Below are 18,908 nucleotides of genomic sequence, written 5' to 3' on the forward strand. Positions count from 1 at the left end.
TAACAGGGTGAAAGTGAAGTGCTAGTTCTGTCCCACACATGTGGATTTAATGGTTGGCGGTGATATCCCCAGGCTTAGGGATGGACGGGAGGGCCAGCTCCCTGGGGAAGGTGCCTGGACCTTCCTCTGCTGCAGGCATTAGCCAACTCCGTCTGCCATCATCTTTCTTAGCTGTGGATCATTGTGCCTCATGAACTACTAATAGGACTGCTATTTTAAACTCTCCCTGATGGGGATGATTGTATTTGGTACTCTAAAGGTACAAACTTTCATTCTTTTCCCTTCTCTCCTTTTCCCTCCCACAGATGAACACAATGACGTGCAGAAGAAAACTTTCACCAAATGGATTAATGCTCGATTTTCAAAGGTAACAGAGACTTTCAAACACTTTATGGTGATTCAAATGCCTCTTTCTGATTGATGGAGTTTGGTTGGAAGTACAGTGAATTTTGCCATAAAATGTGACCTAACTCTAGAAGTCTTCTGAGTATGCAGATACATTTATACTTTCTTTATTTATACTTTCTTTATTCTCTTCTCCAATATGTTTAAGACTTAATGGTGTAAACACCTTCATGGTAATAAACAGCTCTTTATTTTTACCTGGCATTCTCCAGATATATGCCAATAGTTTGCTGCTTTTGATACTGTGAATCCTGGGTACATTTAGGAAATGAATATATCATTGGGCAAATTTTGTGTTTATTTTGCTAGACCGAAGATGATTTCACTTTGCCTAGTGAAAATCAAATTATTATTCAGGCAGCTTTTCTACCCTGTGCAGAAATGCTTAGGGATTTTTAATACCTGTGGATGTGGCTAATAGTGTTTATCTGCATTGTGGTCCCCCCCCGCCCCCGCTTTTTTTTTTTTTTTTGTGAACTTCTTTACTTCTTTCCCCAGGGATCCACTCTTTCTCAGCATTTCTAACCACTTGGAACATAATCCGTGTTTTGAGTGATATTCCTTTTAGGGGCAAAGCAAACTGAAAGAGAAATTGGCAGTGCTGTTTTCAAACTTGTAATTATCCATTGGTTATTGACATTGGAATTTGGTCCTCTAAGTTTGAAGTGGGAGGAAAATTTTCAGGACAGCATGATAGAAAAATGGGTAACAAAGGTTTCTTGGAGAAACATAATCATGGTCTTTTAAATAGTCAGAAAACTACTTTATTATTATTATTTTTAAGAGGGAGGGAGAGAGAGAGAGAGAGGAGAGAGAGAATGCATACCTGTAGGGTAGGGGCAGAAGGAGAAAGACTCCCAAATAGGCTCCACGCTCAGTTCAGAGCCCAGCTCGGGGCTTAATTCCACAATCCTGAGATCATGATCTGAGCTGAAATAAAGAGTCAGATGCTCAACCGACTGAGCCACCCAGGCACCCCAAAAGCTACTTTAATTAAGAGTTATTATTTTCAAACTTTTCTCTTTGAGAAGATTGCAGAGGTCAGGACCATAAACATTGGTATTTCTTTGAGGCGAGGTGAGAATGTTTTAGATTACTTTTAGCAGCAGCAGGGTTTGAAAATTGTTCCACATCCCAATAATTATGGGTGATTATTTGATTGCAAGTGTTTTCTTTGGTTTTGCAAGTTTGTGTTGAGGGATGTTTTTATTTTGCCTCTGAGAACGTAAGGGTTGTGAAAACTGACTTTGACAGAAGGATCAAGAATATAGAAGTGCTTGCATAATTGGTGGTTTTATGTGTAGGATTATTCCAGAGCAGACACAGGTATTTAGGGGGAAATTTTAACTTGTTCTGTTTAGAGACATAGGTAAGTAACATCCTGGGTGCTTTGGATTTGGCATTATTCAAAACTTTTGAAGTATTCATCTACATGTGACCATGTTCTGAGTAACATAGTTATAGCAACTGAGAGAGTCTGGATATGAGATACTTTATTCCACTGGTTTTATGAGTGGCCAGATACGTAAGATCATCTACCCTGATTGTTATTGAGGATGATATGAGGATGGTCATTTCTAGGTGGAGCAAGTTAAGCAGACCTACTTTTTAGCAGCTTAATATAGTCATTGGGAAAGAATTACCGTAGAGCTGATTTTAAAGATCGTTTGAAAGCATCGTAGTCTTCATAGACCTGTGTTTGGGGGACATTTGAAACGGGGCAAATTACTTTTGCCCCTAGTTACAAGAATGGAGAGAAACAGTGCAATAGGGCATGGAAAGGTGGAGGGTAGGAGAATAGAGGTGACAATTGAGAAAGAAGAATTGAACATGATTAACTTGATGGGTATCGCCGCGAATTTGGCTCAGGCAAGATAGCACCTCGGCAGTGTGGGACAGACTGTTGAATGGGAGCATCTCCCAGTAGATCTGCTTAATCTCCAGGCCCAGAGCCATCAGTGATGCAAGGCTGGCACCAAAGCTGTACCTCGTACCCCGTGTGGCTGAAGTACTCCTTCTCTAAACTTTAAAACTTTCCTCACTGCAGTTACTGTCCCTTGACTTTTTCTCCATTGGACAGTTCTCAGTGTCTTTTGAACATTTGGCTCATGTATCTGAATTTTCTCAAGAAATAGCTCAGTGTTTATCACTGGTCATTAACATCTTTAAAAAGACCTGAAATGACACAAAGTCGAGTACTACCAGAATTGTTTACTTAATGAACGTGATCTTTAAATTTGTACATTTATAATGTGTATATTATTCTGTAATATTAAGTGAGGGTTTTAAGCCCCATGTAAATTATTTGCCCCAGGAAGGTTGTAATTATTGCCAGGATGGTGAAGAGACCAGGTAATTATTATCATTTTTAACATTTTTAACATTTCAACAGTTTCAGTTATGTAAACTGACACAGAAGCTAAAAGCTTATTTTGTTTAGAGAAAAAGTATCAAAAGGAGAGCTGACCCTGGGAACATTTCCTTTCAGATGACTTCTAGTAAAAAATCAAAGTAGAAGGAAAATTTGATGGTTCTAGAACACACTTACCAAAGGAATGGTGAATATTTGGATATAAAAAGACAGAGGGTTCATGGCAGTGGCATTGAACTTCATCCACATTTTTTCTTTCCTCTGGCTGTCTTAAGTCCATAAATCAGATTGCTTCCACACTGGTGATCAGGAAAGGGAATAGCAAATTTCTAGGCTGGGAGATTTCCAAAGACTCCCCATACAGCTTAATTCCACTGTGCTGGGAGAAGGTGATTATTTGGGCATTGTGTCACTAGGTAATCCAGAGCCTTGCCTGAGGAAAAAAAAAAAGTCCTGTTGAAGAGAATGAATTTGATTTCATTTATTTCTTATCCATGTCCTTTGGTATATTGTGAAGTTTAAAATAGAATTATTGATTGAGTCTGCTGCTTCCCTGCAGCACAGGTCTCTTTCCAGAGCAGTAGAGCCCTTGTGTTGAAAAATGCAAACAGACACTTGACAGCATCATCTGCCATTTAGGAATTTATTTTGAATTCTATCCCTGGATATTTCCCTCATGGTCCTCTCCCCAGCCCATCTCAAACACCAACTCTTGTTGATTCTACTACCTACATATATTCAAAATGTCTATTTCCCTCCATCTTTTTAAAAAAATTTTTTTAAACATTTATTTATTTTTGAGAGTGACAGAGACAGAGCATGAGCAGGGGAGGGGCAGAGAGAGAGAGAGAGGGAGAGAGAGACAGAATCCGAAGCAGGCTCCAGACTCCGAGCTGTCAGCACAGAGCCTGATGCGGGGCTCGAACCCACAAGCCGTGAGATCATGACCTGAGCCGAAGTTGGATGCTCAACCGACTGAGCCACCCAGGCGCCCCTCCCTCCATCTTTTTGACACCACTTTTTGCCAACTCACTATTATCTGAGTTAGGAAAAAACGTGAAAGACTTTAAGATGGGTTGAAAGATTAGTAGGAGTCCTGTCAGCTCAGACATCTGGCTCATTGCCTTTCCTTATCTTTGAGCTACTCTGCAACTCTGAGAATTGTAGAAAACAGATAATAATACAAACGATTCTTATCCATAAAAATGCAAAGTAGATGGAATGCAATTGATTACTATCCCTTGAATAGACCTGTTTTGCATCTATTGCAAATTTATTTCCACTTTCCTTTATTGCATGTAAACAACATGTGGTCTTTTGAATTCTCCTTTGCACTGGTTATAACACCATACTGGTTCTCTCGTTAATTAATGAGTTGAAGCCTTTGACATGTGTTGATATTACACGTGCACGAGAGTCATGATCTTACGGTTTTTTGAAAATTATCCCTGAACATGTTGTCATAATCTGCCAGCTGGTTCTACCTTGCCAGGCTTCGCCTTATCCATCCCCTTCCTTCTACTTTCTACAGAGTAGCAGGAGTGATCTTCAGGTGTAAGCCTGAATGCCCTTTTCTCTTCAGCTAAATCTTTCAGTGGCTGTCCATTGTTCTTACTTGGCGTTTAAGACCCTAAATCATTGAGCCTTCCAATTTACTCCTGATTGCATTTCGCTTTACTCTCGCTTCCTCTTTATGCTCTGGCCATTGCGATGAGCCTTCTCATGGCCTCTACCCTGGCTCCTTCCTTCATCGTTTCCTGGCCAACTCCTCTTATTTCTTGCCTGAGCTTAAATGTCATTTCCCGAGGGACACCTTTTCGGAGCTTCCAGACTAGGGTAGATATGCTCTGTACTCTTAAAGCATTATCCTTTGATGCACTTATCATAATTGTATTTTAGATAGTTACATCTGAGAATATTTGCTTCTCCTCTCTGAGATAGTGATTTGCTCTGTGGGTGCAGGGATTGCCTGTTTTGTTCACTGGCACCACTTCTAGCGTTTAAAAAACACCCAATGACCATTTATAGACTTAATAGATTAGTGAATAACAATGGCAGAAACATACTAAAATGCCTAATACTTTATATCCATAAACCGGTTGGAGGTGGTTATATTGGAAAGAGGTAGGAGTATAGAATTGAGTGCAAAATAGCATAAATTGTGTTATTTCATGGATATGAATACATTTTGCTGCATTTACTCACAAAAATAGACAAACAAACCTAGCTATGCAATTTCCTTATTTACCTGTTTTTTGGAGTTGTGCTGGAAAGATTGTTAAATCACCATTTGGATTTATACATATGATTCTCACATTTGCTGCATAGGATTCTTCAAATAGAATCCTCCTATTAAATTTGGTGATGAAAAATGAGATTTAAACCCTAAAATCAGCTCAATTCATTCCTTGATAAGGGATTTGGTAAAGAGCTTGAGAATATTGCGTAATACGGATCTAAAATCATCCTGTGATTTTTTTTCACTATATAAAGAAATATGATAGCTAAGACAGCATTCACTATAAATATATATTCTTTTTGCTGAAAATCCTTGTTAATATGTTACAGAGATATGCTTTGGAGTTTGGGAATCCTGAGAAGTCACATAGCATAGAATAACTTACGGTTGTTGGATTTGAAAAAGTTATGAAGGGCTCACAAGAAAATGATTATCTAAAGGAGCTAAGAGTTAGGAAATTTAACACTTATTCCTGGATGTGCTGCTCATTTATTTATGACCTCAGGCAAATTATTAGCCAATTTTTCCAGGTCACTTGGTTTTTATTCCTTTAGCTATAAAACACACTTGATCATAATTACTTGCCTCATATTGCGCAGAAATATTGAGGCATTATTGTGAAACATTATAGGAGATTGCAATTACTTAGGAATGCTAAATTAAGACCCTCTCAGGTAATCCTAACTTGTGGTACCCCTGGTCTGTGCTACACATATATTTTAGAACAGAAATGGAAAAAAAGCATTGGCTCATTAAACCCACTTTATTCCATTGTCTGGTGGGTAAAGCTTGAGTGTTTTGTTCCTTCTAATTTTAAAAGCCTCTGGTTTGTTAGGGGGCCCGGTCTCCCTGGGGAGGCAACAATGGCCTCATTGCTTCACCGCTGGGAACTTTTTTCTGCCTCCCAGCCTGCATTTTCTTTGGCTGACTTTCAGAGCTGCTCATCTGGCAGAGCTGAGACGTACAAATTGCAGAAGCTCTTTTATCAGCTTGGTGAGGTGATTCTCAAACGTGGTTTGACAAATAAAGGTTAGGCAGAGAATATGCAGACTTAAAAATGCTGAACTTCAGTTTGGGCAGATTTCTGCCTTTCCCTTTTCGAAGACAAAGAAGTGCAAAGTTTTCATATACATCACAAAATTCCAAACTTGAAATTTAAATTGATGGAGCATAAAGGAGGAAGTCCCTGAAGGGTTTTTTTGTTTTTTGGTTTTTTTTTGTCGATTTCAACATGGAGAGCTATTCAAATGTGTTCCTTTTGGAGAAAGTTGGACTTTGCTTTTAGCATCCCATTGCTTTCTACTGTTTTCATGTTGGAAGTTGATGGTCACAAAAATGAGAGTGGGAAAAGATGTGTAGGGAGCTTTGTAGAAGATGGGGCAATAAAAGCAGTCTGCAGAAGTTGGGTCCTCTTTTCAGTCTTGTGAAGGAGATAGTACAGGTTTCCTGGGTGCTGTATCGGTGCACCTACAGTAGAGATCTGAGCTTTGCAAGTTAGGCCCTGAGTTCACCGTTGATTTATTTTCCTGACCATGAGTATGGCAAGTCAACTAATTGTTTTAGGTGCCATAACCATTCAACTGTTCCTTAGGAAGTTTTGATTTGTATGTACTCACCAATACCTTTAAAAAGCAAACGATAAAACGCACTCTGTATTCCTAAACAGTTCCAAGCCGTGTTTTGGCTGTGTTACATAAGTTTGGTTTTGTTGTTGTTTGCTTTCATTCAATTTGATACCTTTTGTTTGTTTTGGTTCTAAACATTATACTTGCAACATGATTTTCACCTGGTTACTGTGGTTAAAGTAAAAAAAAAAGTTGTTTAGTAGGCTGTGTTTTATGTTTTGTACATATTGAGTACTTAATAAATGATTTGGACTGAGCCTATTAACGTTTGTAAGTGTTAAGCAAATTTGATGATATTTGCTGAGTCTGTAACTGATGCTCAATTTTGAGATGGATTGGCTCAGGAAAATACCTTTTCACCCATTACCTGGAAAGGGGGGAGCAGAGCCACATACCTTGTGCTTTTCCACTCAGCCTGTGTGACCCCACCATCCCTACCTTCAGAGATGGGCTCTGATTGGTGCAGGGGTGGTAGGCCTGGGCCAGTGTAGGCTGGAGAGCTCTCAGGAGAGGATTGTTGAAGAGATGGTGGTTTTGGGGGAAAGAAGCTCTTTCTGTTAAACAGCTAGGAGACACTGGACCTATTTTCAGTTGTGCCTAGCCTTAGGAAGCCTTTAGGTCCAATTGCTACACGTAGCCACCCGCCAACTATGAGTGGAGGCAGATCAGGTTGGGTGGGGGTAGTTGATGCTGTTAATTTTGCTTTTACCATCTGTTGGGGAAATTAAAAAAAAAAAATCCTGCCAACAAAAAGACCTCTATTCGATATAGACTACAGAGCACACAGAATTTATTTTTGGGTATTTCTATCAGATTTGGTGAATGTAGGCAGTTGGTGAAAAACTGGAAGGTCTGGACAGAATTTCACACATTATGTAGTAAAGTTGAAGAAGGAATGATGAACACTTACCTCCTGGAGAGAAAAATGGATGCACCTTGTCTGGGCCTCTGTCTGCCTCCTAAGAGACTCGATTACTTTGAGGTCATTGTTATGTTGCATTGGAAAACTGGAGATGGGGGTTTATCTAATTCCTCACTAAAAAGTTGGTCCGGTTGTGTTTTTTTTTTTTTTTTTAATTTTTTTTTTTTTAACGTTTATTTATTTTTGAGACAGAGGGAGACAGAGCATGAACAGGGGAGGAGCAGAGAGAGAGGGAGACACAGAATCTGCAACAGGCTCCAGGCTCTGAGCTGTCAGCACAGAGCCCGACCCGGGGCTCGAACTCATGGACCGTGAGATCATGACCTGAGCCGAAGTTGGACGCTTAACCGACCAAGCCACCCAGGCGCCCCAGTCCGGTTGTGTTTTTAGGGAGACACCCTAAGGGGATGGAAAGGGCAGGTCAGCTGCCTCTCCTTGATTACACAAAGGAAATGTCATTTCATTTACCTTTATATTATCACTATCAATACCGTAACTAATGCCTTGCTCTCGTCCCATGGTACCCTGTCTTTTGAGGAACTGCATTCTGCAAACATTTCCCCTGCTTTGCCGGTTGTGCATATCTGGGATGAACTGTATTGTTACAGACCTTGCCTGGTATGCACGTGGAGTGGGTTTATTCAGCCTGCACCTCACCCGGTTGTTTGTCCATGGAGTATGCACTTGGCCCTGCACCTGGCTGCCAGCTGTGTGAGCCTCACATGTGGTTCCCTATCATCTCGGTTTATCAGCTCCCTCAGTTTGCTTGCTTACCCAAGATCAAGGTAAAAATTCTGTTACATGCTGTGTGACTTCTGATTCTCTGAAAGATATTAGGTGGGTTAGCTTGTGTTTTATAGTATTTTGTAGTTTTTAAGGCAAACACACATTCATTGCTCTGATTCCTATGTGAACACTGCAGAAAGTATTGCTCTGCAGTTAATTGTCCCTTGTGTGTTTACCTGAGCCATGTTTCTCCAGTCTCTCACTCTTCTTCCTTTCCTCCCCTCCCTCCCTCCTTCCAAGCAAGCTTCTAAATGGAATCTTCTTCAGTTCTTAAGAACTTGTGCTGACCACCTTGAATTCTTCAAAAGAATGGCCAAGTGCCATGTGTTCACTGATTCTTTTTTTTTTTTTTTTTAATTTTTTTTTTGTTTCAACGTTTATTTATTTTTGGGACAGAGAGAGACAGAGCATGAACGGGGGAGGGGCAGAGAGAGAGGGAGACACAGAATCGGAAACAGGCTCCAGGCTCTGAGCCATCAGCCCAGAGCCTGACGCGGGGCTCGAACTCACGGACCGCGAGATCGTGACCTGGCTGAAGTCGGACGCTTAACCGACTGCGCCACCCAGGCGCCCCTGTTCACTGATTCTTTAAGTGACCATAGAATGTCTGGCTGGTTTTCTTTTGCAAGGTGTTTAAAGACCTCATTAGGCATTTCACTGCACTCATTTTGTTCTTACTCTTTTCAGTCCAAAGCAATAGTGCTTTCATTCTTTCCCCGTGGGGTGGAATCAAAAAGTTGATATTGACCATCATATGGTCTTCATTTCATTGGTGCAGCTATAACTTTAAAATTGTGATGAACCTATATTTATCACGTTGCTTAATCTTGTGTAGAGATCCCATTCTTTGTTTTGGTCTATTATTTAACTCATGCAGTAATAATAATACAAGAATCATAATAGCACAAAAATTAGGTGATAGAAGAAATCCAAAGAAAATATTCTTCAACTCCTTTATTTCTTTTTAAAGTTTCATTTATTTTGAGAGAAAGAGAAAGTGCAAATGGGGGAAGGGCAGAGAGAGAGGTAGAGAGAGAGAATCCCAAGCAGGCTCTGCACTGCCAGAGTAGACTCCAACGCGGGCCCCCAACCCACGAACCATGAGATCACCACCTGAGCCGAAGTTTGTCACTTAACTGACTGAGCCACCCAGTGGTTCTATAACTGCTTTTAATTCGACTGCCAAGAGAAAAACTATAACGTTTTTGTTATAAAATGCTTTAAAAAGTACATTTGTATGTAAACATAATTAGCCAAAATGGCATTGCTCTTGGGGCTCACTCATGTACTTACTGACTTTTAAGAAAATGAAGAATTATTGGGGGCACCTGGGTGGCTCAGTTGCTTGAGCGTCCTACTTTGGCTCAGGTCATGATCTTGCGGTTTGTGAGTTCAAGCCTCCACATCTGGCTCACTGTGGGCAGCATCAGTGCAGAACCTTTTTAGATCCTCTGCCCCCCTCTCTGCCCCTCCACTGCTTGTGCTCTCCTCCAGAATAAATAAATACTAAAAAAAAAAGAAAATGAAGAATTACAAGAGCCAAAAGGGTGCTACGTTTGTATCAGTGCTGACATTTGCAATTCATAAGTGAAAGAGTCTGGTTTTAAAAATATTAAAAGAGGGGCACCTGGGTGGCTCCATTGGCTAGGCGTCTGACTTTGGCTCAGGACATGATCTCATGGTTCATGGGTTTGAGCCCCATGTCGGGCTCTGTGCTGACAGCTCAGAGCCCAGAGCCTGCTTTAGATTCTGTGTCTCCCTCTTGTTCTGCCCCTCCCTGGCTTGTGCGCTCGTGCTCTCTCTCTCTCTCTCTCCTTCAAAAATAAACGTAAAAAATTTAAAAAATGTTAAAAGAAAAAGTAAACTGCTTATTTCTTATTGAATTTTGAAAATAATCAACCCCTTGCCCCAAACAATCAAAAACCTAAAACAATAAAAAAAAAATAAATAAAAGAGAGAGATGCTAAAGCTTGCAGTGTGTTATCAGAGGTTGGGGACATCAGATTCACCTGAGATTAATCAGAGAAGAATGCAAGAACATTGTGGTATATATGCTACAGATGCGTATGTGTATGTGTGTGCGTCCATGTGTATGGTGCACACGTGCATGCACACACATGCAGTACCCCGTGGAGATAGTAACTGAATTGCATAGGCTGCCTCAGATCCCGATTTGAAAATAGGGAGCATAAATAAATCACAGAATAGGCAAACAGTGTCAAAGGGCTCAAATTTATTGTTTGTAAGATACCGTATCAGATATGTTAGTTGTGAAAGCATTTAAAAACTTATGTTTTCCCTCATCTCCTTATTATACTCAGTTGTAACTTGATTATTTATAATGAGATTAGGGTAGTCATAGGACAGGTTCTGTCTGTGTACTGTATCTGTTACTTGGTACAAATTTGGCAGCTCATGAGTTCTTGCTAATGTGCTCAACATGCCGTGTTGCTACTGGTTTTGTTAACATCTTGGTTCTGAAGGCCTTGAATACAAGGCCTGCATTTGTCAGCCGTGGGTGGTTGGGTGGTCAGTGTCAGCCTGGCAACCCCAGGGAGGAGGCACTGATCAGCCTTCTAAATGGAAAATCCGAGTCCCAATTCTACCTCTGGTTGGTTTGCTATTGGTATAAATATAGAATTAGCACTTTGTTCTCATAAGAACTCCCAACTACACTTTGTAAGGTTTACTTTCTTATTCAATATTTGGCAGATCTTTCTTCCCATTGCCACTCCTACTATTGGTGAAAAACTTGACCTTTATGATGGAAATAACTGTTTTGGGAGTACTGAAGAAGGGGGAGAGTCAGCCAGTGCCAGCTTAGAGAGAAGGTGGGGACCCAATCACAGAGGATCTTTTACTTGGAGTCTGGATTGTCTTTGCCCATAATGGAGCCCTTTGCCTGTAGTTAGAGTTATTCTGGCTCTAATGCAGAGGCAGAGGGATCAGTTAGCCTTGTCCTAGAGGCACGAACCGGAGTGGGAGCCGTGATGACAGGGAGAGGTGGTTTTAGAGCGTGTGTTTGGAAGTAGGTGAAGTGGGGAGTGAGTGGAAAAAGTAGAATCTGAAATGACTTGTTCGTGTTTTGGTTTGAGCCAGAATAATGTCTGCTGGTGTTTTGCATTCAGTCATGTTCCCTAGTCTTTGGATGGTGTGGTGTGGTGTGGTGTGGTGTGGTGTGGTGTGGTGTGTGTGTGTGTGTGTATGAATGTGCGTGTGGCTCCTTTCCACAGACTTGATCACTCCTGCAGAGGACTCACTGTTGACTAAACTTACCTCTCACCTGCACACGGCTATCCCTATGCAGAGGTTGCTACTCAGTCGCCCTATGACTTGGTATGCCTGTGGACACAAATTGTTTATCTGCACCATGTTTTAGGAGACTAAAAATAACAGGAGATTACACAGGTAAACTCAGATTTCCAGTTTCTTTTGAAAAGCCCGAGTCCTGCCAGCAATGGGCTGGGATTCCTCCATGGCCACTGGTGGCTGGAAATGAGCTCTAGCTGTTGCCTTCAGCCTTTGGGCTGATTCTCGGGGTGTGAAGGAGCCCATCAGGTTTGCTTCATGCCGTTGTACCGTCACAAGTGTCTGTCAGTATTCGTAGCCACTGTTCTCCCACAGACCCGGGCTTGTCCTCATGTGTTGTGATGACAGTTTGCTTGTATCCTCTGACACTTTTAAATCCAGAAGAGTCTGTGTCCCAGCTGCTGATATTAATACTGGTCCCTCTTGTCACAATGGCAGGGTTAGAGCTGGCATCCGGAAAATGCACAGAAGTCTAAGGCGAAAGGGTTGAAGGAGGGGGTGGCCAGGACTGGTCACCTATGACATTGTCACCCTCTGCACTCATGTTGCCTTTTCAGTATTTAAGACTAAATGTGACCCGTGGCTTATCTGCCCCCCAAGTTCAAGATTGTGCATTTGTACTGTTTTGTGTTTATTGAAAAACTATGAGAACCCTCTCTTGTGAATGGGGAGAGCGGCCTGAACTTGGCATTTCTGCAGGGCCAAGCACAAAGAACGTATTCACCAAATATTTGTCTGATTGAGTTATTAAGCTGTATTCTTTCTGTCAGAGAAGTCTCTGCAAATCTGTCTTTGCAAAGAATTAAAAATCTAAATAAGAGGTTGACTGTCAGGATGAATCAGTTTTTAATTTTATTCAATGATGACTTCTGACATTTCCAAACAGTTTCCCAGGGTGGACCCCATATTGAGAGCCCATGATAGGAAGGCACAGATATGCTTTAAAGTTGTGTGCTTGGGAAAAAATCCTCTTCATTTGGAGTTCATTTAAATATGATATATATTTTGTTGCTCTCTTTGGGAAGTCATTAAAGACAACTCCTGCTATTCTGCCCCCATCAATGAAATATTTCCTTCCATAAATGTCAACGTCTGGTGCCCTCGTAATTTTGGGGGCAGTTTGGCAAAGACTTGTGGATTTGGAACCAGATTTTGTAATATTAGATCCAGGTTCTGCCTCTCACCTGTCACATCACCCCTGTTTCGGTTTTCCTGCTTTAAAATACTATTATCAAGAAATATCTAATACATGTAAATAACACATCTAAATATCTATAAATCTCTTAGAATGTATCTAAGTGGTTGCTATAACTATGTCTAAGAACATTTCATATTTCCAGTGTCTGTTTTTGTATGGCCCACAAGCTAAGAATGGTTTTTGCATTTTTTAGGTGGTGGCAAAACATAAAGAATATTTCACAACACGTGGACATTATATGAGATTCAAATTTCAGAGTCTACAAATAACGTTTTATTGGAAGATAGTAATCATTATGATTGGCTCATTTGTTTCTGTATTGTCTGGGATGCCTTCATATTACAACAGGATTGAGTAGTTTTGGTAGAGACCACCTGGCCAGCATTGCCTAAACTAGGTACTCTCTGGGCCTTTACAATGGAAATTTTCTGGCCCCTGCTTATAGGGCACAAAGTACTGAATCACATATGTATAGGGTGTAAGTGGAACTTGCTCTTTGGCATAGGCTTGTTCTTTCCATTTGTTTATGAGACACTCCTAAGTTGTATTTGTCATGAATGTGTAGTATTTTGTGGTGACTGGCCATGTGTATGGTGAGTGTGAGTGTGTGCTTTCTGTGTAAGTTTTGAGCCACAGTTTTGGATTTGTATGAGCCTAGGTACCTTTCTTTACTCTTTGTCCAATGAGGAGAGTCATAGGCTGTATTTCCCCCTCTTTGGCCATCTTACAGCTGTGGTCCTTCTGAGGACACCCAATGGGTATATACACTGATAATGCCATTACTGGGTTGGGGTGGGAGAGTACTGGAGAAAGAGACACCGCAAAAACCATATTTCTTCCTGATCGCTATCAATATTCATCTGAAATTGGGAAATAGAATGAAGAATTTGAGTTACTGTTCCTGTAGGGTTTTGTTTGTTTTTGTTCTTAAAGAAAGCGAAGACATTGGTTCTACTGTATGAATGACTGACTTCCAGAAAGATAGGGCTGTGTCTCCATCATGTGTGTTTCAAAACAATGCTCCACAGGGAGGTTTTCTCAAGGTTTGTTGCTCAGGAAATGAATGAACTAGACAAGTGAGAGAGGAAAGGAGCATCTCATCTAGAAAAATTAATGCTGCTTCTTAGGCTTTCTGCTTTGCCATTGAGCAACAGTGGGGCTTAGGGAAGAATCTAGGGAGTTTTCTGGTGAATTATGGCTTGTCTCATGGTACATACCTACAGCACAGTGTGGCGTGCTCTTGTATATTTTGTTCATTATTTTGGAATGGGATGTAACTTTACAGGCCATCATACTAGAAGATCTTTATGAATTGATACTAATGTGTACTCAGGTTCAGAATCTGCTTTTACATTCCTGCCTGGAAATGAATTATTTGTTTTATTCATCCATTTAGATATTGTTGAAACTTTATGGCACTTTTATGACAGTAGAAACACTGAAGTGATGTTTCTAATATGAATGATAGTATCAACCATTTATTGAACATCTGTCATCTTAGTTTTTAACAGATGAGCAAATAGATGTGCAAAGGCTAAGTAAAAGGCTTTTTGTCAGTAAGGTCATCGATGGATGGACATTCATAGTTATTTGTCATATATTTATATTTACTTTATATTATGCTAGTTTATGTTATTTTATTTATTTATTTGAAAATGGATAGTGGATTTGAGAAGACCTTACTTCACTGCACTTGTTATCAGTAAGTTTTTAAAAATACAATGTATTGTCAAGTTGGCTAACATACAGTGTATACAGATGCTCTTGGTTTTGGGGGTAGATTCCTGTGATTCATTGCTTACATATAACACCCAGTGTTCATCCCAACAAGTGCTCTCCTCAATGCCCATCAGCAATTTTTCCCTCTCCCTCACCCCGCTCCCCATCAACCCTCAGTTTGTTCTCTGTATTTAAGAGTCTCTTATGGTTTGCCTCCCTCCCTCTCTGTTTGTAACTATATTTTTCCCCTTCCCTTCCCCCATGGTCTTCTGTTAAGTTTCTCAAGTTCCACATATGAGTGAAAACATAAGTCTTTCTCTGACTGACCTATTTCACTTAGCATAATACCCTCGAGTTCCATCCACGTTGCTACAAATGGCAGGATTTCATTCTTTCTCATTGCCAAATAGTATTCTAGTGTATGTATAAACCACATCTTCTGTATCCATTCATCAGTTGATGGACATTTAGGCTCTTTCCATAATTTGGCTATTGTTGAAAGTGCTGCTATAAACATTGGGGTACAAGTGCCCCTATGCATCAGCACTCCTGTATCCTTTGGATAAATTCCTAGGCACTAATAATGAAACAACAGAAAGAGAAATCAAGAAATCGATCCCATTTACAAGAACCATATGGTTCTTGCATCAAGAACCATAAAATACCTAGGAATAAACCTGACCAAAGATGTAAAAGATCTGTGTGCTGAAAACTATCGGTAGTTTTTAAGATTTTTTTTTTATCCTAGATAATCCCTCTTTGCTACTCCCATGAGTTTCACCTATATTCCTGTGTCTTGCTGTAAGATCAGAGTTATGCATCTATCCCTGAAAGAGCATCTGTTTGTTTGGTGGCTAGTTCTCTGAAGTGTACTTTTGCTGGTTCAGAGAGGAGGAAGGTAAGAAAGAGGCAGCAGATGATGAGGCCCCTTCTCCCTTTTGCTTTTACTGATAGCAGGTGGGAAATCGAAATGTGCAAGGAGCTCTCCCTTGCTCTGCCTCCTGCAGTATCGCCTCTGGTCCCTTGGGCCGTAACTCCCACATGGTGTATATCAGTTATTGTGACTGATGGAGATGATCGACGTGTCCCTGACACTATCGCTGCTCACCAGAAGGGCAGCTGGGACTAGAAAAGCAGCTTTGTTGCACACACAAATATGCCATAGTTTATTTTTTAACTAATTCTATAGTGAAAACTTTACCATACTTCCCCTCATTTCGAGTATGGGACCTATTGAAAAGCCATGTTAGTCATCATTAGTTGACAATACTTTATACTTAATTAAAAATGTAAAAAATCAGGAGGGGAGGAAAAATGGAAAATCCTAAATTTTAGGAAACTTCAGAATGGCTCCCTCCCTCCCCTCCTCCATTTTAGGCTCAGGGTAAAATTGTGCTTCATATGACTTAATGTATATATTTTTAAGGGAAAAGTGAAGAAGATAAAATAGTTGTTGGTTATAAAATAGCTGTATTATTATTTAAAAAAAATTTTTTAATGTTTATTTATTTTTGAGACGGAGAGAGACAGAGCATGAACAGGGGAGGGGCAGAAAGAGAGGGAGACACAGAATCTGAAACAGGCTCCAGGCTCTGAGAGGTCAGCACAGAGCCTCACACGGGGCTTGAACCCACAGACTGTGAGGTCATAACCTGAGCCGAAGTCGGCCGCTTAACCAACCGAGCCACCCAGGCACCCCTAAAATAGCTGTATTATTGACAGGCACCAGGACTGTAATCTCTGTGGGGATTTCATACTAAAGGGGGATACTTTGATACAACACGACTTAAAAAAAATTTTTTTTTATGTTTATTCACTTTTTTGAGAGACAGAGACAGAATGTGAGCAGGGCAGGGGCAGAGAGAGAGGGAGACACAGAATCGGAAGCAGGCTCCAGGCTCTGAGCTGTCAGCACAGAGCCCGACGTGGGGCCTGAACCCACGAACCATGAGATCATGACTGAGCTGAAGTTGGACGCTTAACCAACTGAGCCACCCAGGCGCCCCAGTACAACATAACTTTGATTACATTGTGCTTTGTAGTTGTCTGGTCATTTTCACAGAATAGTATTTATTTGATTTTTAGCCTGTGATTTAGAGGAAGGTTAAGAGTGGGCTTAGGTTCATCGGTTTGTTAACGGTCCAACTGGAATTAAAACCCAGGCTTCCTGATTTTCTGTGTAGGAATCCTCCTATTGTTTGCAACTGTCCTATCACACACACACACACACACACACACACACACACACACACACACAGGCAAGGATCTGCCTGTCAGTGGTGGGATTTTCTGGCATCAGACACTAGGGTATGTTGGTCGGTGGAAGTTGATGCTATTCATCAATCAGGGATGAGAGTTTGGGAATTCTATAAGCTTTGTCATTTGAGATACTGGACTGGTACTGGACTTAGATACACAGCCCGAAATGTCTTAATTGTTCAGAAGTTACAGCTAGAAGTATAGGTCTAGCACCGGAGAGCAAACATTGTTGACAAAATGATGTGCTTCTGTAGTGGAAATGCTGCAAGACAGCATCATACCGTGAATGTAACGTGAGGTGATGGAACGAGAGAATCTGCACACTTTTCTTGGCCTCTGCACACAGGTGCTGTATGCCCATTTGTATTTTCAGTGATTCTCTGTAGCATTCCTTCTTGGGAACATATACCATAGACAAGGCATCTGGACCTTGGCCATAGCTTTATTTGCTCCCTTTGTAAGAAATAATGCAATTTATATTGTTCATCTTAAAGCATTTGTTATGGATTTCAGAGTTTTCTGTATTTGTATTTCTTTCTATACAAGGCAAAGGTGAAAAGTCTGCTGCCCATCCAGACTTTTAATTGGAAAAAATGAAACCATTCATTTATTTGCCACAGATGTATATGATTTCTGCTACTGAAGAAAGTGATAATTTACTTTTTCTTTTACAGAGTGGAAAACCACCCATTAATGATATGTTCACAGACCTCAAAGATGGAAGGAAGCTCCTGGATCTTCTGGAAGGCCTCACAGGAACGTCACTGGTAAGAGGGGTCATCTTTGAGAACCAGGCTAAGTGTCTCTCATCATTACTGATACTTGAAGACCCATTACAGGTACTTACAATGTAAAGGCCCAAAATAGGAACATTTTTAGAAAGGTGTTTTAATGAATCTTTGATAGAGTAATATTTAGGCTTTATTGAGGGCTCTATTTTTATCAAAGATAAAATTATTTATTATATTTATTACTCTCAGACAGCCCAGGACAGAATTACAAGGAGGGATGGCTATGTTAAGAGGGTATAATGTTTTGAATAGTAGAAAACACACTTAAATGTTATTTAATAAATATCTTAAAAAGCTAAGAGCTGGGGCACCTGGGTGACTCAGTCAGTTAAGCATTCGACTTGGGCTCAGGTCATGATCTCATGGTTCATGAGTTTGATCCCCATGTCTGGCTTGCTACTGTCAGCGCTGAGCCTACTTCAGATCCTCTGTCCCTCTCTCTCTTTGCTCCTCCTCTGCTTGCATGTGTGCTCTCTGTCTCAAAAATAAGTAAACATTAAAAAAAAAGTTGTTAAACGCTATGCATTTATTTTTATTTGGTTTTCCAGTATTATCTTCATTTCTTCATCAAACCCAACTCTATTATTTTACGTCGTAAGGTACTTTATACCCACACAGAAATAACAGTGCTAATGAAGAGTATGCATTTTATGGGTACAAACTTTAACACTAGGGGTAAAATTACTATAAAAGGTATAGAGAAATGCACTTGTGAAGATGAATTCCTTTCTTGCCAAAGTGTGGGGTGTTATATACTCTGCCTTTTGCCTTCCAGATGGTGGGTAAGGTACCTGTTGCAGAGGCTGATTCCTCTCTCAGATGAGATTCCCTGGCCAGTGAGGCAGAAAGTGCCTCCCAGATCACCTTTCTCCAGGTGGCAATTCCTGCCTTTCCAGGGGGCCCTTGTAATGCTACCTGGAACCTGGGATAGTGCCTCTGAATCCTCCCTGCTCTGTGCACACTGACTGGTGCAGTATGAAGGTGACATGACTTCTCAGTCTTTCTGTGTCCAGCCCAGTTAAAAATTGTTTTCAGTGTTTATTTATTTTTAAGAGAGACAGAGTGTGAGAAAGGGAGGGGCAGAGAAAGAGGGAGACACAGAATCTGAAGCAGGCTCCAGGCTCTGAGCTGTCAGCACAGAGCCTGATGCAGGGCTCGAACCCATGAACCTTGAGATCATGACCTGAGCCAAAGTCAGATGCTTAACTGATTGAGACACCCAGGCGCCCTGGGCCCAGTTTTGATAAAAGAAGGCTTTCTCCCTGGAGCACTGGTTCTCAAAGT

The 18,908-nt window shown here is 40.8% G+C and overlaps 1 protein-coding gene across 6 annotated transcripts in view; it reads left to right on the plus strand.

Moving 5' to 3' along the window:
• Positions 1-18,908, plus strand: part of UTRN (utrophin) — a 478,053-nt gene that overhangs the window by 64,104 nt on the left and 395,041 nt on the right. For all 6 annotated transcript variants that reach the window (XM_043592533.1, XM_043592535.1, XM_043592534.1 and 3 more), the window contains exons 2-3: positions 306-367; positions 17,508-17,600. In XM_043592533.1, the coding sequence (XP_043448468.1) occupies positions 306-367; positions 17,508-17,600 (155 nt within the window). The remainder of the gene's footprint in view (positions 1-305; positions 368-17,507; positions 17,601-18,908) is intronic.

The sequence above is a fragment of the Prionailurus bengalensis genome, chromosome B2 (genome assembly GCF_016509475.1).
Source record: "Prionailurus bengalensis isolate Pbe53 chromosome B2, Fcat_Pben_1.1_paternal_pri, whole genome shotgun sequence".
NCBI lineage: Eukaryota > Metazoa > Chordata > Mammalia > Carnivora > Felidae > Prionailurus > Prionailurus bengalensis.